General features: G+C 43.6%; 2 protein-coding genes across 2 annotated transcripts in view; both read right to left on the reverse strand.

Moving 5' to 3' along the window:
- Nucleotides 1-2,087, reverse strand: part of COG7 (component of oligomeric golgi complex 7) — an 89,771-nt gene extending 87,684 nt beyond the window's left edge. The window contains exon 1 of the mRNA XM_004020838.5: nucleotides 1,740-2,087. Coding sequence (XP_004020887.2) covers nucleotides 1,740-1,908 — 169 coding nt within the window. The 5' untranslated portion in view covers nucleotides 1,909-2,087. The remainder of the gene's footprint in view (nucleotides 1-1,739) is intronic.
- A 13,043-nt stretch (nucleotides 2,088-15,130) lies between these two features.
- GGA2 (golgi associated, gamma adaptin ear containing, ARF binding protein 2) overlaps nucleotides 15,131-22,358 on the reverse strand; it is a 28,451-nt gene continuing 21,223 nt past the window's right edge. Inside the window, exons 13-17 of the mRNA XM_015104126.3 lie at nucleotides 21,965-22,098; nucleotides 20,151-20,308; nucleotides 18,191-18,360; nucleotides 16,710-16,820; nucleotides 15,131-16,221 (exon numbers count right to left, since the gene is read on the reverse strand). Of these exons, the coding sequence (XP_014959612.2) occupies nucleotides 16,111-16,221; nucleotides 16,710-16,820; nucleotides 18,191-18,360; nucleotides 20,151-20,308; nucleotides 21,965-22,098 (684 nt within the window). The 3' untranslated portion in view covers nucleotides 15,131-16,110. The remainder of the gene's footprint in view (nucleotides 16,222-16,709; nucleotides 16,821-18,190; nucleotides 18,361-20,150; nucleotides 20,309-21,964; nucleotides 22,099-22,358) is intronic.

Genomic DNA, 22,358 nt, shown 5'->3' on the forward strand with positions numbered 1-22,358 from the left:
TCCCTGTAGCTCATACAGTAAAGAATCTGCTTGCAATGCAGACCTGGCTTTGATCCCTGGGTCAGGAAGATCCTCTGGAGAAAGGAATGGCTACCCACTCCAGTATTCTTCCCTGGAGAATCCCATGGACAGAGGAGCCTGGTGGGCGATAATAGTCCATGGGCTCACAAAGAGTCAGACACAACTGAGAGACTAAACACAATGCCTTCCTCATCTTTGCCCTGTGAAGCTTTCATTCAAGGCCTAACACAGGGAAAGCCCTTTATGAACCTCCCAGACAAGAGACAACTGCTGCCTTCATCTAACTCTCAGCTTCCAGTTCTGTTCTCAGTAAATCTACCCTTCACTGTAATTAAATTGTTCACCTGTCTTCCCCACAAGGCAGCAAACTCCAGAAAGATAAACTTTTCACCCCCGGTGCTCATTTCTTGACAGGTGCACGGTAGATACATTAAATTATTATTAACTCTGGTGTGTATTTTTTAAATAATTCACTATTCTGGTTAGTTAATTTGATACTTTAAAGTCTCCCATTAGGACTTCTCTGGTGGTCCAGTGCTTAAGAATCCACCTGCCAATGCACAGGACACTGGTTCAATCCCTGGTCCAGGAAAATCCCCACAGGCTGCAGAGCAACTCAGCTCGTATGTCACAACTACTGAGCCCATGAATCCTAGATCCTGTGCTCTAAAGCAAGAAATACCACAATGAGACCACGAACAGCAACTAGAGAGTAGCCCTCCACTCTTTACAACTAGAGAAAGTCCAAGTGCAGCAATCAAGACCCAGCACAGACAAAAGTGGGGAATAAAAAGTCTCCAATCAAGACAGCCCATCTTCCTCACTGACATAGAGATCCACTATAAGAGGGGTGTGGGGGAAGGATGGAGCCGGAGTCTTAAGCTAGCCGACGCGGACAATTATATATGGAATGGATAAACAAGCGCCTCCTTCGTGTACAGCGCAGGAAATGATCTATATCCAATACGCTGCGACAAACCATAACGGGAAAGAATGTGGTAAAGAATGCATATACGTAAGTATATACAGGCAGGCAGGCAGTCCAGTCGCTCGGTCGTGTCCAACTCATTGCAACCCCACTGATTGCAATAAGCCAGGCCTCCCTGTCCATCACCAATTCCTGGGGTTTACTCTAACTCATGTCCACTGAGTCGGTGATGCCATCCAACCATCTCATCCTCTGTCGCCCCCTTCTCCTCCCGCCTTCAATCTTTCCCAGCATCAGGGTCTTTTCAAAGGAGTCAGCTCTTCGCATCAGGTGGCCAAAGGATTGGGAGTTTCAACTTATTGAATACATACATATAACATATATAACTGAATCACTTTACTGTACAGTAGAAATTAACACATTGTAAATCAACTACAGGTAACAAGATTTTTTTTTAATCCATTAAAACAATGTCTTCCCTATTTGTGTCTTTCCTATACATCTTTTATATGCTTTTTGCCAAATGTAAGGGTCAGTTGACTAGTTATTTCATATTCTTAAAATTCACTCCAGTAAGTTTTAAACTGCCAGAAGTGGAAAGCAAGATCCCAAATCTGCAAGTGTTGCAGAGAGACGAGCAGCGGGCTGAGACCTGGATGTCCCCACGAGGACTGCGCGGGAACCGGACCCGGGCTCGCTCGCTCTCCACCGGAGGCGCAGACATTTACTGCCCACTACGTGCACCCCCGCGGACCCCAGGCCTGTCTGGGAGCTCTGCCCGGCCGCTCACCCTCCACGGCGTGGTTCACCTCTTGGATGAACAGCTGCAGCTTCATCACCAGGGTGGCTGCGTGGCTGTCCGCCTTCCCGGCCGCCGCTTCCTTGGGGCCAGCCCTGAAGGCCGCATTGATCCACTCCTTCACGTCGAAGTCTTCCGCCAGGAACTTGGAGAAGTCCATGGCTGCACCGTCGCAGCTCGGCGTCCAAGCCTGAAGACCTGGCTCCGGACGGCCACTCGGCTGCAGAAGCGGGTGGCCCTGCGAGAGCACCCGCGGCAGCCTGGGAAGCAGCGGCCGGGGATCGACAGCGCCGGAGACAGACCCCTCCACAGCCCCTGGGTCAGCGCGCTGATGTGTACGCCCGGGATTGACTCTCGCCGCGCGCCGTACTTCTTCCGGAAGTAGGTAGCCGTTACTATAGTGATTGCAGGCATTCCGGGAAACGCGGCGAGCTGAGAGCATTCAACAGAAGGAGCGTCCCTTTTCCTCTGCTAATTTAAATGCCTGCTGGGCGCTTAAATACGTGCTTACTCTAAAGCCCTTACTTTTATTAGCACACTTAGTCCTCACAATCCTTTCAGTGCTATTGTTCTCCCCCAACTTAAAGTGGAAGAACTGAGGTAGTTTAAGCAAGTTGTTCAGTATCACGTAGCTAGATTGTAGTGCAGTGGGATTTGAATTCAGGCAAGTCAAGGTTTCCCTGGTGGCTCAGACGGTAAAGCGTCTGTCTATAATGTGGGAGACCTGGGTTCGATCCCTGGGTCGGGAAGTTCTACAGTACTCTTGCCTAGAAAATACCATGGATGGAGGAGCCTGGTGTCCATGGAATTGCAAAGAGTCGGACACGACTGAGTGACTTCACTTCACTTAAGTCAAGGCTATGGTTTTTCCAGTAGTCATGTATGGATGTGAGAGTTGGACTGTGAAGAAGGCTGAGCGCCGAAGAATTGATGCTTTTGAACTGTGGTGTTGGAGAAGACTCTTGAGAGTCCCTTGGACTGCAAGGAGATCCAACCAGTCCATTCTGAAGGAGATCAGCCCTGGAATTTCTTTGGAAGTTTCATGCTAAAACTGAAACTCCAGTACTTTGGCCACCTCAGGCGAAGAGTTGACTCATTGGAAAAGACTTTGATGCTGGGAGGGATTGGGGGCAGGAGAAGGGGACAACAGAGGATGAGATGGCTGGATGGCATCACTGACTCGATGAACGCGAGTCTGAGTGAACTCCGGGAGTTGGTAATGGACAGGGGGGCTTGGCGTGCTGCGATTCATGGGGTCGCAAAGAGTCGGACACGACTGAGCGACTGAACCGAACCGAAGCCTGCTACTGAAACCTGAATTCTTTGCCGTCCTTCAGTGCCTTCCCAAAGCGGGCAGACGAATTTACATGACCTGGTCTCTGCCCACCACGCTTCCAGCTCCTGTCTCACTGTTCTAGCCACGCTGGCCTCCTGTCCGTGGCCTGAGACACAAAGGTCTGGAATTCCCCATTCGGTACTGTTTCCTCTAGCTTAAAGCAATGTGATACCTCGGAAAAGAGATACCTGGGAAGGCCTCCTTTGTCATAGGATTCAAAATTTAAAAAGCAAACAAACAAAAGCATCCTTTGGTTACACTGTGCTTAATTTTGCCATTTATCTGTTCTCACCCAGCATACTCCAATTCAGTGCATACAGTAGTTCCTGAAGACTATATAGCTAAGAACCTAAATCTGCAAATTATTAATAGGAAAGGTGATACGCTCGCCTGGTAGAAGCAAACTGATCTAGTCCCAGGGCATGCTCAGAAGCCTTGGGTGCCTGTAATTGCCGTATGCCCCTCTCCTCCCCAGGGAGATGAAGTTTAAAAAAAAAAAAAAGCTTTATTGCTTAATAACTTACAGGGCATACAGTTCACACACTTCAAATATACAATCCAATGATTTTTAGCAAATTGAACAAGGTGTGCTACCTTCACAATGACATTTCCATCAGCCAAAAAATTCCTCCCTGCTTGTTTGCACTTAATCTCTGCTCCCACCCCAAGCCCTAGGAAGCCACTGATGTGCTTTCTGTCTTTATATTTTTACCTTTTCTGGACATTTCAGACACGTGAAATCATGCACTATGTAGTCTTCTGCATCTGGCTTCTTTCACCAAGCATAAAGTTTGTTCCCTTATGTTGCTGAGTTGTATTTCATTGTGTGGATATGACATATTTTGCTTATTCATGCACTAGTAGGTGGACATTTATGCTGTTTCTAGTTTAAGGCTATTAGAGGGGTTTTCCTGGCAGTCCAGTGGCTAAGACTTTGTGCTCCCAATGCAGGGGGTCCGGGTTCAATCCCTGGTCAGGGAACTAGATCCCATATATGACAACTAAGACCTGGCAGCCAATTAAATAAGGCTATTAGAAATAATGCTGCTGTGAACGTTCACTACATGTCTTTGTGTGGACATGTTTTCATTTCTTTTGAATAGATTCTTAGGTGTGGAACTGCTAAATGATAAGACAGATTTATGTTTAATTTTTAAAGAAACTGCCAAACTTATCCCCCATACCACTTTACATTACAGTCAATGAGGTATGAGTGTTCCAGTTCCATTTGGTATGTAGTAGTAAGTCATTGTTGCCTTAATTTGCATTTCCCTAACAGCTAATGATATTGAACACATTTTCATGTGCTTATTAGTGGTTCTTACCTCCTCTTTGGTGAACTATCTTTTCAAAATTTTTGCCCATTTTCAATTGGCATTGCTTATCTTCATATTCAGAGAAGGCAATGGCACCCTACTCTAGTATTCTTGCCTGGAAAATCCCATGGACAGAGGAGCCTGGTAGGCTGCAGTCCATAGGGTCACTAAGAGTTGGACACGACTGAGTGACTTCACTTTCACTTTTCACTTTCATGCATTGGAGAAGGAAATGGCAACCCACTCCACTGTTCTTGCCTGGAGAATCCCAGGGTCAGGGGAGCCTGGTGGGCTGCCATCTATGGGGTCGCACAGAGTCAGACACAACTGAAGTGACTTAGCAGCAGCAGTAGCAGCATCTTCATATTGCGTGCATCCTCAGTCGCTTCAGTCGTGTCCGACGGTGTGTGACCCAATGGACAGTAGCCTGCCAGGCTCCTCTGTCTGTGGGCTTTTCCTGGCAAAACTACTGGAGGGATTGCCATGTCCTCCTCCAGGAGGTCTTCCCAACCGGGGGATTGAAACCTGTCTTCCTGAGTCTCCTGCACTGTAGGCAGATTCTTTACCTCTGAGCCACTGGGGAAGGTCTGTCTTCATATTATTGAACTGCAAAGCTATTTATGTATTCTGTATGTAATTCCTGAATTAGAGGTGTGGTTTGCAAATATTTTTTCTCAATCTATAGCTTGTCTTTTTGTTATCTTAATGATGTCTTTTGAGGGGCATACGTTTTTAATTTTGATAAATTCCATTATCTTTTTCTATTTTATGAATTATACTTTTGATATATGTACGAAATCTTCACTTAACCAGAAATCATAAACTTTTATATTTTTCTCTAGAAGTTTAAAAATTTTAGCTCTTACGTTTAGATCTATGATCCAGTTTGAATTCATTTTTTGTGTATGATATGAGGTAAAGGTCTAAGTTCTTTTTTCTTTTCTTTTTCTTTTTTTGCATGCAGATATACAATTCTCCCTGCCTGCAATGCAGGAGACCCAGGTTTGATCCCTGGGTTGGGAAGATCCCCTGGAGAAGGAAATGGCAATCCACTCCAGTATTCTTGCCTGGAAAATCCCATGGACAGAGGAGCCTGGCGGACTATAGTCCACAGGTTCGCGAAGAGTTGGACACAACTGAGTGACTGACACACAGATACAACTCCAACTCTCTCAGGACCATTTGTTGAATAGACTTTTCTTTCTCCTCTGAATTGCCTTTAGATCTTCGTCAAAATCAAATGACATAAATATAAGGGTTTCTGCACTTTAATTCTGTTCCATCATCTATACTCCTATTCTTGTACCAATACCAAACTGTCTTGATTCTATAGTTTACAGTAAGTTTTGAAATCTGGTAATGTAAGTCCTCTCATTTTATTCTTTTAAAAAATTGTTTTGCTACTCCATACCCTTTGCATTTCCATATAAACTTATAGTCAGCTTATCAATTTCTACTGCAGAAGTTGCTGGAATAGAGATCATATTGAATTTATAGATCCATTTGAGAACTGGCATCTTGACAGGGTTGAGTCTTCAAATCCATGAACATGAAATGCCTCTCCATTTATTTAGAGCAGAATTTCCAACCTTGGTGCTATTGACATTTGGCACCAGATAATTTTTGTTGTGGAGAGCTGTCCAATGCATTGTAAAATGTTTAACTGCATTCCTGGCCTTTACTCACTAGATGCCAATAGCATCCCCTCCCCCAAACTGTGACAACCAAAAATGTCTCCACATTACAGCTGTCCCCTAGTAAGAACAGTAGTAAACATTGTACATTGTAAATGTCTTCTACTTCTTTTGCTAAATGTATTCCAAAGTATTCATTTTAATACTATCGTGAATGAAATTTTCTTAATTTGATTTTCATATTGTTTCTTGTGTTAGAAACACACTTGATCTTTGTATGATTCTCTTGTACCTCTTGAACATCTAAATTCAGTTCTAGTTTGTGTGTCTGTATGTGTGTGTCAATATGTATGCTGGAGAACTGAGTTCGATTCTTGAATTGGGAAGATCCTCTGGAGAAGGAAATGGCAACCCACTGCAGTATTCTTGCCTGGAGAATTCCATGGACAGAGGAGCCTGGCAGGCTACAGTCCACAGGGTCGCGAGTCAGACATGACTTAGCACTGTCTTTTCTTTTGTCTTTCTGTGTGTGTGTGTGTGTGTGATTTGTCTACATACAGAATCATGAAAAAATGAAAAATCTTCCTTTTTCCTCTCAAGGTTGGATGTCTTTCTTTTTTCCAACTACTAAATGTGCTGGTTAGAATCTTCAGTGCAGTGTTGAATAGAAGTGGCAACAGACATCCTTCTAAGGATCTGTCTTTAGCATCCAGTCTTTAACCATGAAGTACAATGCTAGTTGTACATTTTTCATAGTTGCCCTTTTTTTTAAGTCGAGGAAGTTTCGTTCTGTTCCTATCTTTTATCAGTATGTTAAAATATTGTATTTTATAAATTGTGTGGTTTTGTTTTATTCATATGATGTATAACTATACAGTAGTAGTTTTTTGGATGGTAAACCAATCTTGCATTCCTGGGATAAATTCTACTTAGTCATGGGGTATTACTGTTTTATATGTTACCAGATTTGCTTTGCTAATATTTTGTTGAGGATTTTCATGTCTATGTTCATGGGGGAAATTGGCCTGTAATATCGTTTTGTGATCTTTGTCTAATTTTGGCTTAAGGATATCACTGGTCTCATAGAATGGTCTGGGATGTGATCCTTCCTTCTCCATTTTCTGAGTTTGTAAAGATTGTAACGTCTCTTCTTTAAATAGCTGACAGAATTCAAAGTGAAGCCATCTAGGCCTGGACTTTTCTTTGTGCGAAGATTTTGAATTATTAATTCAACTTCTTTACTTGTTATAGATCTATTAAGAACTTCTTTACTTATTATAGATTAAGATTATTACTATTTTGTTTCTTCTTAAATCCGTTGGTATGTTGAGAAATTCTACAAATTTGTCCATTTCATCTAATCTGTGAAATTTGTTGGCAAAAAATTATAACATTCCCTTATAATCCTTTTTAACTTCTGTAGAATTGGTAGTAATTGCCCCTCTTTATTTCTTGACTTTGGCAATATTTGTCTTTTCCACAGTTCATGGGGTCACAGAGTTGGACATGACTTAGTGAGCAACATGAACCACCACCACCCTGCTTCAGTATAGTTCTACTCCCTGCCCTCTCTGTTGAGCTCCTGTTATCATAGATAGTATGTTTCTGTTATAAACATGACATTTCTTATTGTTTTGTGCAATTGTCTTTTAATTAAAAGTACCTTCACCAGTATTTTTTGCTTCTTCATGTAGACTTATTGTTCACTTCACTGCAACTTGAATAACTTTAAGAAAGCTTTTTCTCACAAGACATATCTGCTTGCATCAAATTATCTGCCTTTAGTTGGGGATATCTTTATTATACCTTCATTTTTGAAAGACAGTAATGCTGGATAGAGAATTCTTTCCTACTCAGACCATTGAATGTCATCCCACTGCCTTCTCTATTGTTTCCAGTGAGAAGTCAGCTCTTAATCTATTATGAGCTTATTGTATGTGGTAAGTCATTTTTCTCTAAAGGCTTTCACAATTTTATCTTTGGCTTTTAAATTTGGCTGCAATGTGTCTAGGTCTGGGTTTCTTTGACTTTATGCTACATGAAGCTTGTTGAGTTTTATGGATGTGTAGATTAATGTTTTTCAGCAAATTTGGGAAGGCTTTGGATATTATTTCTTCAACCAACTTCTTTTCTGCCCCTTTTTTCCACTTGTCCTTTGGGGACTCCCATTATGTATATGTTGGTGTGTATTTGGTCACCATATACCTAATTGTGTCTCACAGATCTCTGTAGCTTTATATCTTTCTTGTTTTTTCTGTTATTCAGATTGGGTAACTTCTATTGACCTATCTTGAGGCTCACTGAGCGTTCTTAGGAACGAAGTCACTCATGGCAGGACAAGATTGAAGACATCTAGGTACCTGACCCGGAGAAGGCAATGGCACCCCACTCCAGTACTCTTGCCTGGAGAGTCCCATGGACGGAGGAGTAGCCTGCAGTCCACGGGGTCACTGAGTCGGACATGACTGAGCAACTTCACTTTCACTTGTCACTTTCACGCACTGGAGAAGGAAATGGCAACCCACTCGTGTTCTTGCCTGGGGAATCCCAGGGATGGGGGAGCCTGGTGGGTTGCCATCTTGGAGTGGCAGAGTCGGACACGACTGAAGTGACTCAGCAGCAGCAGGGACCTGACCATGGACTGCACACCAGTCCTAGGTCCACTACCTTTGCGGTTCTTGAATTTGCAAGTCGTATGGATTGAACTGTGTCTCCCCCCAAACCCCACCCCCCCAGGGAGGTACAAATCCTAAGCACTAGTCCTTCTGAATGTGACTTTAATTGGCAGTGGCATCACTGCAGATGTAACAGGTTAGGATGAGATCATACTGAAGTAGGGTGAGTCCTTAATCCAGTAAGACCGGCATCCTTACAGGACGGTCGTGGGAGACACACACAGGGAGAACAGTGACAGCGAAGGCAGAGACCACAGTGATGCAGCTACAAGCTAGGGAAGGCCAGACTGCCACAGACCCCCAGGGTTCTCCTACTGGTTTCAGAAAGAGCATGGTCCTCATTTTAGACTTCTAGCCTCCAGAACCACCAGACAATACATTTCTGTTGAGTCATCCAACCTTGTTCAAGGGTGTCGGGAAGCTAATAGATCTAAATATTGCTTAAGCCGCTGTTACTTTGAGTTTTTTCGATTTCCTGCAGCTGATAATCTTGATATAGAGATGGTCAGCTTTTATTAAATGCAATCTTTTTTTGCTATCTCTGCAAATATTAGGTTATTAGTATCCTTAGCAAAATTTCATTGGTTTCCATAAGAGCAGGGGAGGTTTTGAAATGAATATAGTGACAAAATGGAAGTAACCACAAGTTAAGGCAGTAAATTAAAAAAGGAGAAATCTTAGATGAGGCGATTTGAGGTGAAACGCAGGAGGCACTAGAGGCTCCAGTTTGATCCCTGGGTCGGGAAGATCCCTTGGGAGTAGGAAATGGCAACCTGCTCCAGTATTTTTGACTGGAAAATTCCACGGACAGAGGACCCTAGCAGGTACAGTACATGGGGTTGCAAAGAGTCAGTCAGATTCGACTGAGCACACATACACACATATAAAGGGTACCTATCAGGTCTCGTATTTTGCTATTAAATACTCACCAAAAACTATGAAGTACATTTTTAACATTTAGAATATAAAAACTGAGGCCTAGTTGTTAAGTAACTTGCCCAAGATGGCAAGAAACTAGAAACTGAACCTGACTCCAAAACCCATCCTTGTTTCTCTCTCCCATGCAAGGGAGAGCTGCAGGGAAGACTTCAGCAGTCTTTGTTGCTGTCTGTTGTTCAGTCGCGTCTATTTGCAACCCCATGGGCTGCAGCATACCAGGCTTCCTGTCCTTCACTATCTCCCGGAGTTTGCTCAGACTCATGTCCATTGAGTCAGTGATGTCATCCAACCATCTCAACCTCTGTTGCCCACAGGAATGGGGTCAGTGGAAGGGAGAGGCTGGAGGTTCATGGAAGTCATCAGGAAGTTCACGTGCCAGTCTTAATACAAAGCGCTTTCAACATGTGATTGATACCATCTGCTGTCAGAGAGGCGAGCGGGGGCTATTCTTTTTTTCTGTTCAGTTCATACTGATAATGGCATTATCACCAAGTCATCTATTGTTTACTAGCTCTGTCCTCCACTATCTCCCAGAGTTTGCTCAAATTCATGTCCCTTGAGTCAGTGATGCTATCTAACCATCTCATCCTCTGCCATCCGCTTCTCCTTTTGCCATCAAGTTACATTAAACAACAAAAAAGGGAAGTATGGACTGTTCATTTGCTTTAAAATGTCTAGAATATCTCCAAGGAACTAGTATCTCTTAGAAGGGCTGGTGGGAAGACTTTCCACCTTCTGTTGTTGAATTCTGAAAACATTGAGAATTAAAATAAATTGCACCTAGGTGTGGCCTAGGTGTGCCCATGTTACTAAATAACCAATAGGATGTGAATTAAAATATCACATAAAACTTCCAGGAAACCTTAAGAACTCGGCAGTTTTCCTTTATTCCTTCCTCCCCCCACTCCCTTTCTGTTGCCTAGAACTTCAGCAGCTAAAGCTCGTAACATAATGTTGAGTACATCCTTGGGTGGAGACTTAGCACTGGTTGGAGCTTAGGTCCCTAATGACTTTGTGATGCTTATACCACTGTGGACTAAGGCTGTCACTTGCCACTTCCATAAACAAATGATGTTGCAGTGATAAAGCCATCAACCACTGCAGCTGCCTCTATGGTGTACCCTGAGGGGAATTCTGAGTTGCAAAAATAAAAAAAAACACAGAATATTGGTCCTCGATACTTAAGATGTGTATCAGGAATTATTTCAGAGTCCAGACTCTGGCACCTTTCCCATACATAGAAAAGCACTAAAATCATTAACTTGAGATGTCTGCTTTTGTGATTAGAAGTAATCTCTTGATGACATGGAGGGGAGGGGTGTTTTTGTTTTTGCAGCAGAAACTCCTACATATCCTGGCTCTTAGCTTAGCAACAGTCCCTCAGCATGTGGGTTGCGGCTCACTGGCTTAGCTGCTGCAGGGCATGTGGGATCCTCCTAGACCAGGGATCAATCTGGTTTTCCTACTTTGCAAGGATGATTCTTAACCACAGGACCACCAGGGAAGCCCTCAATAAGAAAACAAGCCTCTGTGTTTAAGCCACTGTAGTTATTTCCTTATTAAACATGATGCTAGTACTTTGATTCTACTAGCAATAGCTAGTACTTTGATTCTATTAGGAATAAACAATGAATGAGAGAAAATGCCATTTCTTCATCTACTCAGATGATCAAATAGTCCATTTGCGTCATTAACGTGGCTAAGTGCATTCCCAAAGGCTCTACAGAGTGTATTCTTTCATACAGAGTGTATGCCACTAGCTTTAAAGTTAGTACTTTGGTTATGCACTCAAAAAACAAGAATAAACTAATAACAGTTATCTGTTTCAGATTTTGGAGACAGGATTAAAATTTTTAATTTTCCCTAATTTTTGAAATTTTTATTGAAACATGCACAATTTATGAGGCACAGTTCAAGGAATTTTTCTTAACAGTGTGTACAAGTCCATCCTAAACTCCCTAACTATCCCTTCCCCCATACCCCTGCCTGCAATCATGATGATTACCCCGTAACCATAACTTTGTTCTTTGAGTCTCAGGGTTGTAAACTTTAGAATTACATAGCCTGTTTACAAAATTTAAGTATTTTATAGGAAGTGTGTTCATTAGTTTCCGAGTATATTGTTATGGCTTTCTGCTTTTGGCCAGATTTAGGTGTGTGGTTTCCAATATTTTTATCTATCCTTGATATTTATTGCATCTCAGTATTAATTTGAACCCTGCCAAAATTTTAAATATTTGCTTACATTTATCTCATGAGGTAAATTTCAGTTATGGGAACTTCACTGGCAGCCCAGTGGTTGAGACTCCAAGCTTACACTGCAGGAAGCACAGGTTCAATCCTTGGTTAGGGAACTAAGATCCCGCAGACCACGGTGCAGCAAAAAAAAAAAAAAGTTATGGGTAAGTCAAGTCAGTTCATGTACTGGAAACCAGATGGACAAACATACAGTAATTGAAATGAGTCTTAGCTTATTACTATGAAGGACTGGAGTCACTTCATATATAACTCACTTCTCAAAACAATCCTGTTGTGTTCTTTACAAGCAAGGAAGGGGAAGAGGACAAATTACTTGTCCCAGGTCACATGGCTAGAAGCAGGATCTGAAGCTGAAGAATAGAATTACGACTAAGGGTTGATTAATTACTTTAAACTGCTGGGGCTTCAGAAAACCTCAGACTTTAAAAACCTATGTTATCTGGAGCCTGTAACACTGTGGTAGGTTTTTCAACTTCTAAAATAATAGTATTACCCCTGAGTTTAGTTCAGTCACAGTTGTGTCTGATTCTCTGCGACTCCATGGACTGCAGCACGCCACCATGCAGCATATATGTATGTATTTTCAACATGTATATATTTTGTAATGTATGTATGTATTTTCAACAGTATAAAAAGTATTACCTCTAGCCATGGAATAATGTATTTAAAAATAAAAGTCAAAGAAGCAGAATGTTTACATATTTTTAGATGCAAGCTTTCTCAGAGGGAACAGGGTATACCTGGGAATGCACTGGGCAAGGGGCAGAAAGGCCTGGAGTTTTTCATGCCAGCTGAAATTAAACGTGTGTCACTCTCTGGACTTCGGGCTCACCCTACTTCATCTACTTGACTCCACTTCTTCCCAGTGAGAGGTCAGGGGTTACCTTAAAAAAACACAAAACAAACCATGGGCAGCGCCCTATTGTGCATGCTCTTAGTGTAAAAACCAAACAAACTAGTTGATGGAATTTTATATTTTGGGATTGAGTAAGCATCTTCTGTATTAGATATATTTAAAGAATTTGTGATTTACAAATACTTTAGTAAACACTATTTGTATGAGAATATCACCTTTGCTTTCAACCTTTCATGTTTGATCTCTCAATCTACACTATCTAATTTTTAATGAGTAGTATTCATGTGTTTGGTCTCAAGTTTTTTATCCTTCTTTCAACCTTTACTATCTCCACAGCCTATCTACCCTCCCAGAGTGGCTTGCAGATGGAGCAGCATTTTAGCCCAAAATTCATTGGAGATAAAAGGAGTTAACTGCAGGTGGTAGCCAGAGATTATGAGAAAACATGGCATTATGAAGGGACTTTCTTGTGGCTCTGGCAAAGTGTGCTCTATTCTTGACAGATGCCAGAAGGGTAGGGAGCACACAGTTAGAGGGCACTCAATGCTCCAAGCAAGCAACCTGAATTCAGCTGCGTACACTTTTAGAGCATTAATGACCCATTTGGAATTTTTCAGCAGGGATCAGGTACCCAGATCAGAAATCTGATGGTGGCCAACTATAATGTATAATGGCTCAGAGGAGAACTGAGAGGCAGCCTACTGCACTGTCCAAAAAAAAAAAAAGCTAAACCAAGGCAGTGACAATGCAGCAGGGAGGCCAAAATGTGGTGCTATTTAGAAACAGACTGATGGTACAGTGGTTAAGACTTTACCCTCCAATGCACTGGGCACTGGTTCGATCCCTGGTCAGGGAACTAAGATCCTGCATGCTGTATGGTGTGGCCAAATTTTTTAAAAAAGAAATAGACTAGATGAGAAAACAGTACTGAAGGAATGGAGATGCAGCAGGAATCAAGGATCCATGAAGGCTTAGAAAGGTGCTTTCAAATAAATGAACAGAGAGAAAGAGAGGGAGGCAGCTGTGTTCCATTTTACATACTTGGAGCCAACAGTGGGAACCTCCAGATAAAGACATCCTCTATGCAGCTTGAAATACGGACCTGAGGTCAGCAAGAAGTCTACCACCCACCTAGTGGTGAACTGCCCAGAACGCTTAGAAAAGCCTTCAGGACTAAATCCTCTGGAAACACATTTAAAGGAAAGAAAAAAAGGAACAGTCAGAGGTAGGCTGAGAGACAGGGATGAGCAGGATCCTGGAGCAGGCATTCAGGAGAGGGGAAATGTAGGATCAGTGCCAAACCTCCACCAGACACATGATGGATCTCCCACCAGAACAGAAGACCCACAAGGGCAGGGGCCTTCTATCACTGCTTTGTCTGCAGCGCCTACAATGTGGCTGGCTCACAGCAGATAGTCGATTACTACTTGAGTGAATAAAGGATAAGGGCTATGTCTTAAGTGGTCACTGAACTTAGAATTAGAAGGCACTGCTGGCCACTTTCAGGACACCCATCCCCCACCTCCATGCCCTGTCCAACTCTCCCCAAGCAGAGAACCACTGGCAAGCTGTCTCCTAGACAACAGATGTATGTTCACACACACAGACTCTACCTTTTAACTATGGGATAAAGGTCTTTTCATGCGTCAGTTTCATTTACCCATTTTGGATGGAAGTTCTTCATAGCCAGGCATCGTCTTTACAATAGGCACTCTAGAAGACTTTATGAAAATAAACTTGAGCCTATAAAGGCTCTAAAGAATATCTGAACACAAGACTTTTGAGTCAAATGAATCTTATGAGTTATGACAAATGAAGAAATCACCCCATCACTTACCTGTTTTGAGTTTTCACATCAAGCATACCTTTTTTTTTTTTTACAGCTCCCATCCACAACATAGTCTGGGCAGATTTTCAGTTATATGCAGGAAGTAAAAGATCAGACTACAAAGTACCCGATTTTGTGACAAAGAGCCCCCCAAAACCATGCAATTTCTGAGGTGGACTCCTGCCCAGAGAGGTGAGCATATATCCTACATCAGGCCACCTCAGCCAGGCTGAGCTCTCTTCACTCATCAGGCCAAGCAGGACTTGGAAAACATGCACAAATGCCTAGCACCTAGTAGGTGCTAAGGAGTAACTGATAGCAAGCCTGCAATTTTCCCTTCACACCATGACTGTAACAAAAATCCATCTCTTTCAGCTTCATTCAGATCTTCAGGGCTTCTCTTCCCTGAAGCAGTTCTTAAGGCTCCACATTCCTCAGGAAGTCTTCCTCACTTCAAGACGAGCGATCCCTTCAGGCCTATCATCTCCGGGTGCAACGGGCACTGCATCTCCTACTTACTCAAAACTCCACAACGTGTATTTGTTACACAGGTATTTATTCGATAACAACTTTCTAGATTTAGTCACCACTTGAATCACTGCTAAACTCTTTTCGTATCTCATCTGCATCACAGTTCTTCACCGTGGATTGTGAAGTCAACAGGCCAGGGTGAACCTGTCAGTTATGACTTACAACGACTGGCATGGTGCCACCATCAAAGAGTTCCGGGTAAATGGTTGCAGAGAAAGAGGAGAAGGATGGAGATGAGGGTCCTGAGGAAGGGTCCAGACAGGCTGCCCAGCCCATGGAACCTGAGGCCTGAAGAAGGCCTGGGATCTGCTTTCCCCTCTGCCCTGAAGGGTCCATCTATGGGCGATTCTAAGGCACAGTGGTAAAGGACATGACTGGCCCACCAAGCGCGGTCCTCTGGTCCAGTGGCAACCCCTCGCCTAGGACACAGTGCAACAAGCATCCCATTCAGAAGATCTTCCTGGACACATGCAAGCAGCATTTGCTAATGGAAGTGGAGACGAGGTCCCTCTTGGAAGAGAGCATCCCAGAAGACACTCTGCCCCAAGAACCAACCAGGTCCCTTACGCGTCCCTGAGAACAGCAGCCTGGGAGCAACCAAGACTTTCAGAGGCTGACAAGGCACAGAGTGGATGAATGAAAAGGTAATAATACATGGAAAACAACAGTGACAACTTTGGCTTATAAAACCTCCAACCTGAGGCAGGGACATCAGTGTCTACCAACATGCAAAACCAGACATGACCGTAGCAGATGGTTATCAGAAATGTTTTAGCATTTCCCACACTGCCTTCATCCCTCCCCCTACAAACACACACACACACACACACACACACACACCTGCAGAATAAGTCAGAGGCTGGCATCCAGAGCCTGATGTCAGGACAGAACTCTTGGCACTCTGCACTAAATCACCATGAACAGTCCTATCTAGACAGCAAAGAAACATTGGCCTAAGCTTGAATGGCAGGATCTGTCCTGGGAGGAGTCAGGCTGCACCCAAGACTGCCAGGTCGGGAAAGTCTTTCACTTCTCCTACTTCGCTGAAAGGCTGTCCACCCTGGTTGAATGTCAGCTTATACCGTAACCGGATGGGCTCCTGGGCAAAGATAAAAGACCTTAAATTAGTGGGGAGTGACAGAGAGATGGGCCCAGAGTCAAAGCCTTTACCCACCCAGTAGTCACCAAGTAACAGTATGCATATGTTAACGCCACCCAAGTGAGGCATACCCTGGCCTCGACCCTCTGGGACTACAAACACGAGGGGAGCCAGGAAGACACCCTGGGTGTCTTCCCACACTTTAGCAGCCCTGAGGTGGAGCCCAGCTAAGACGACAGGCTGGCCTCACCTTTCCAGAGGATTCCATGGAGCTAGAGAGTGTATGGACCACTCCCTTGGTTCACAGCTATGACAAGCTGGACACAGATCTTCCAATCAGCCCCAGAGGAAAACAGACTCCAGCAAGGGACATTCCACCAGCATCCCAAACAAACTAAGACCTCAATACAGTTCTCTTCACCTGCCAGGCTGCCTCCCTGGAGTTCAAGGGCCCCCATTTCCCTGCTAGCACCGGTACCAGAACGTACTTTGTGTGGATTGTCCAGCAGCAGCATCTGAGAGATCACAGCTGGAGGCGTCAAAGGACTGAAAGCAGGAAGCTTAGAGCTGGACGCCGGCTGCAGTTTCACTCTCATTGACTATTGGGGGAACAAATCCAACATATAACTCATTCCTAACAAACTACAGCTTTAATGAGGGAGATCTGGTGAACAGGAGAGCTTGGCCTCCACCCCACCAATGGCTGAAAGAATATGGAAGTCCCTCCCACCCCACCCATACACAAAGTGTATCTGTAGTTGTGTGGTCAAAGGTCAGCTTCTGAGAGGCAGAACATGAAGAAAGAAAGCACATCCTGCACTGAATTCTAACTGCCTCTCACTAGCTCCGTGACTCTGGGCAAAATATTTAACCTTTCTGAACCCTGGACTGATAATTTGTAAGATAGAGGTAATGAGAGTCCATGCCCCACAAAACTGCCATCAGTGTTAGAAAGTGCATGGTTTGGGGCGTCCCTGGTGGCCGAGTGGTAAAGAAGCCACCTGCCATTGCACTGCCAATGCAGGGAACAACTAAGCCCGCGTGCCACAGCTGCTAAGCCCCAGCTCCCCAACAAGAGAAGCCACAGTAACAAGAAGCCCAAACACTGCAGCTGGAGAGTGCACCCTGCCAGCCTGGATGGAAGGGCCGTTTAGAGGAGAATGGATACATGCATATGTATGGCTGAGCCCCTTCGCTGTTCACCTGAAACTGTCACAACATTGTTACGCAGCTATACCCCAAAACAAAATAAAAAGTTAAAAAAAAATAGTCCCCACTTGCCACAACTGGAGAAGGCCCGCATGGAGCAACAAAGACCCAGTGCAGCCATAAATAAATTACAAAATAATAATAAACTAAAAACAAATAAACCTTAAAAAAAAAATAGAAAATGCACCCTTTTATTTTTGTCTGCCTTGAATCCTTCCTTTCAGGACAGGGCCCTTGCCCATTTCTTGTGATTCTAGTCTGGCTGTTAACCTGTGGGGACTGACTTCCCTTGAGAAAGGGATGTAATGTCCTACTTGGCCAGAGTACCTCACATCCCTGAACACGAATTACTGGCCTGAGGTATACCAGTAACATATACAATGCCTCATGCCAGTTTATTCTGAGATAAAAAGAGTTAAGGCCCATGTAACTCTGGAGCTGCTGGCGGCCATTTCCTGCTTTGTGGCGACTGTCCGTGAGAGAACAGGCTCCAGAAGGGAAAAACAAAGTCAAGAGAGGGAAAGCGGCAGGCCCTTAAGGAACTGTTTACGAACCTACCCGAATCCAGCCATCTGTGAAGGCACACATTCAGGAATCCCCAGTTAACTGAGCCAACAAAATTCCCGTTTTATCTTAATCTACTTTAAGTGAAGATTATGACCTTTCCATCTCATAGATAATGTCCCCACAAAGGACCTGATGCTCAAAAATGACAGCCTTTATTGAAGAATTCCAGGGAGCGGGCCAGCCGCTGACTCACCTTTGGCACAGCCACTTGAAACATGATGTCCCAGACGGGCTGGGTGGCCGTGCTCATCATGGTCAACAGGAGCACCTGCACCTCTGGGTGGCCGGGAGCTCCAGTCTGAGAAAAGTGGAGCAGAATTCTGAATCCATTCCGGTCGTACACGATAAGAGGCGGCAGGCTGCCTGGCAGAGAAGGACCCAACCAAGAGGATCAGTGCTACTACAAACTCCCCTGAAGAGCGGCCACGCTTGAAACAGACACGCACCTGTCACCAAGTCCTCCTCTTCTCCACTCAGCACAGCTCCTGGGCTCAACCCTCTGCACCACCATAACTCAAGTCCTCATTAGCTCCAGGGGACTCCTGTGACATTCCAAACTGATCTCTCCCCACCATCCAACCATTCATTACCAGTTAAAAAAAAATTAATAAAAAATTCAGAAAATAACTTTTTTTGAGCAAGAAATGAATGACTGGATGATTAAAATAGCATATGGGGACTTCCCTGGTGGTCCAGTGGCCAAGAGTCCATGCTCCCAGTGCAGGAGGCGTGCGTTTGGTCCCTAGTCAGAGATCTAGATCTCATATGGTGCAACTTAATTAGAAGAAAAAAGATCCTGTATGCCACATGCCAAAACTAAGATCCAGAAGAGCCAAGTAAATAAATATTAAAAAATAATGTGTGAACACAACAAAAAATACAGGATATCATAAAGGATGAAACAGAAAACACCTTTACTGCTCCCAGAAATAAGCACCGCAAACATCCGGGCCTCTGTCCTTCTGGTCTCTTTGTATGACTATATACACATACATATCCCTTATATTTAATTTGACAAAGCAGTAAAGATAGCAGAGCTTTCTAAATTAATCAAGTATTGGAACACTAAAGGGATTGTCCTAATTTAGCTAAGAAATAATTTCAAAGTTAATTTGGGGAGAAAGATACATGAGACTAACTATAAGAAAAGGAGGGGGAGTAGGGCTATCTGCATGAACAAATACTCAGATATGGACAAAACTGCAACTCAAAACAGCAAGTAAAACAGACCCAAACTTGAGAATTTAACATATCAAGAAAGTACTTTTGAAAATCATTGGCTAATTCAGTAAGTGGTAGACAAATGGCTAAACATCTTTTAAAAAATTTAATGAAGATCATTATCTCATGCCAAATATCACTTATCAAAATGCACATTATAAAAACATACTTTAACAATGAAACTGCCAAAGATTAAAGACTGAAAATATTCATGAGGTATGGTGGTGAGGTTATGGGCAAAAGGCAACCTTTCTAGAAGGCAACTTGGTAGTGAAGGTCAAAATTTTAAAAGTCTACACCCAGCATTTCCTCTTTTAAGTATATTTCCTAATGAAATAATCAGGGAAGTTTTAAAAATGGGTCTCCATTTATTGCAACGAGTTGTTCACTGTTTCCTGCTCATGTATCAGGGTGCTGACCACAGGGAGTCACCTTACTTAGCTGGGCCTTCAGTCTCCTTCCCTTTGTAATAAGGGAGGTTAATATCTATGTTTCCTGCTTTAATGAGGATCCTTAGAGGAAGATGCTCACCAGTCAAATTCTTCCTTTCCTTCTAATTCCAGCTCTCCCTATTTATCTCAGGCCACACTGAACATTCCCTTCCTGAATTCCAAATGAAGATCATGTCCCTATGTGGACTCAAGATCCCTAATTAAATTCTGCCTGCCAATATGCTTCAGAGTCAACCCCATGACAGAAAACTAAGAAAAATATCAGCATAGAGACCATGACGCCACCTGCCTTATCCTTTGCCTGCAGGCGAGATTCTGAAGATTAAGGGCTGCTATGGCTTTTAATAGTAAATAAAGCAGGATATAAAACAGTATAAACCCCCATGTACCTTCCCCAGTTTAAGAGCCACTCCTATCAATCCAGAGTGGATAAAGCTGGGTGTCTAATAGAGAGGGAAAAAAGAGTGAAACTGTACTTACTGGGCTTAACAGACTCCAAAGGGACAAACACGTGAGCCAGAGGAGTGTTCTGGGAAGATGGGGAAGGAGCCAAAGGGCCGGCCTCCCAGGACCAACCTGGTGAGGACTTGGTACCTGGTGGTACTTCCTTGGGGATACTTTTCTGTGGAATATAATTCCTGCAAAGAAATAATAAGACTAGAAAAAACTGTAGAGAAATCTGGGAATCTGATTAGACTTTCTGAAGAAAAAGGGAATAAATAAATGTAAATCTGTGTGCATGTGTGTATGTACATATTTTCAGGGTGTATGAGTTTAGAAAAGTAATCTAACCCATGCCTCAGATTTCTTATCTGCAAAATGGAGACATCTTAATGTTTACCTCATAGGGTTATAACAAGAATTAAATGAGAAAGTGTATGAAGTGTATCTGCATGTACACACTAAGAACCCAATAAACTAATTAATGTTGTCAGGCAGTCATGTTACACCGGCCACATCATTCATACTTCATGATTTTGTCCCTTTGGAACACAAATCAAAAACACTTTTGGAAAACCTAAGTCCAGACAGAAGTGACCCACCAAAATTAGAATGTCAAGCAGTGATAAACAGCAAACTAGGAAGAAATCTGTTAGATACAAACAAGAATGACCTCCCAGCACAGCTCCATCTCCACCCAGTTCGGAGGTCTTCACCAGGCACACAGGCTCTCAGGGAGCTGTCTGGGGAAGGCAAAGTGCTCCAGCCTTGCCAGAGGCAAATGGACAGGATCTATGAAAATGTGTTTACATTCATACCTTAGAGCACCTCTCTTTATATAAATCTGTACTACAGAAACTTTCCAGGTATCTCCACACTGGAAGTTATGTAAATATCCGCAAGAGGGCAATGACTAAGTATACATTATAGGTATATGAAAGCGTGAAAGCGAAGTCACTCAGTCGTGTCCGACTCTTTGTGACCCGGTGGACTGTAGCCTACCAAGCTCCTCGGTCCATGGGATTCTCCAGGCAAGAATACTGGAGTGGTTGCCATTTCCTTCTCCAGGGGATCTTCCTGACCCAGGGATCGAACCTGGATTTCCCACATTGGAGGCAGACTCTAACCTCTGAGCCACCAGGGAAGCCCATATGAATATTATTCAACTATCAGAATGAGGCAAATTTACATAAACTGATGAAAATGTATCAAAGATGTGTGATATAAAAAACCAGAGTGGGGTTCCCCTCGTGACTCAGTGGTAAAGAATCTACCTGCCTTCATGGCCTAGGGCCCATGCTCTGCAATAAGAGAAGCCACCACAAGAAGCCTGTGCACCGCAGCTAGAAAAAAAACCAGAGGAGCAACGAAGACCCAGCACAGCCAAAAATAAAATTATTTTTTAAAAGTAAAAAAAAAAAAAAACAAAAAAAAAACACCCCACAGCAGAGTACAATCTGTAAATTATAACCTCACCTGTGTAAAACAAGCCACATATTACTATATGTGCAAGAAAAAAGCAAAGAAGGAGCATTCAACCTCGTTTTTAGGGAATGGTATTTAGGATTTTCTATACAATCTATTTCTCTAGCGAATAAACATTGCTGCAAACTACAGTAAAATCAGGAAAACAGAAAACCAACCTATAAAGACCAAGAACATCATCATCAGCTACCACTGATGTTACTCCTGAAACCCCTTTCCAGAGGTCCTGGCCAAAACGTGTGCTCTCCTGACTCAGGGTGGATGGGGAGGTAAAGGGGCGGCACGCAGTGCAGCCCTTCAGGGAGAGCGGCAGCCCAGCAACTGCACACAGGAGCGACTCTTCTCGGCTCCCTGCCCACAAGACTCACCGAGATCCTGGAGGCGGCTGTGGGGAGAGGAGGTCCAGCAAGTTCCCTTCTGTAGAAGGGCTCTGAGCACCGCCAGCTGGCAGCGTGCTGGTGGTGGGGTTCTTCTTTTCCTGACAGCAATTCTGACCTGCAACCTGTCAAACCAGGAATGGCTCAAGTAAGGGCAGCGTATGAATGAGAGCCGCGGTCACACCAGGGCACAGCTCTCCTGACCCCAAAGCCACCACAGAGCAGGTTAACCACGTTTCCTAGGGCAGGTGGAGAAAGGGCAAGAGGGCCTGACTCCTGAGCAGACCTTTGGTAAGTAAGCAAGAGTCTGGATACAATGGAAGAGGGCAGGGACAGAAGAGCAAAAACACGTCTCCCTTCAGGGGTTCAAGCCAGACAGTGGAAG

The sequence above is a fragment of the Ovis aries genome, chromosome 24 (genome assembly GCF_016772045.2).
Source record: "Ovis aries strain OAR_USU_Benz2616 breed Rambouillet chromosome 24, ARS-UI_Ramb_v3.0, whole genome shotgun sequence".
Lineage (NCBI taxonomy): Eukaryota > Metazoa > Chordata > Mammalia > Artiodactyla > Bovidae > Ovis > Ovis aries.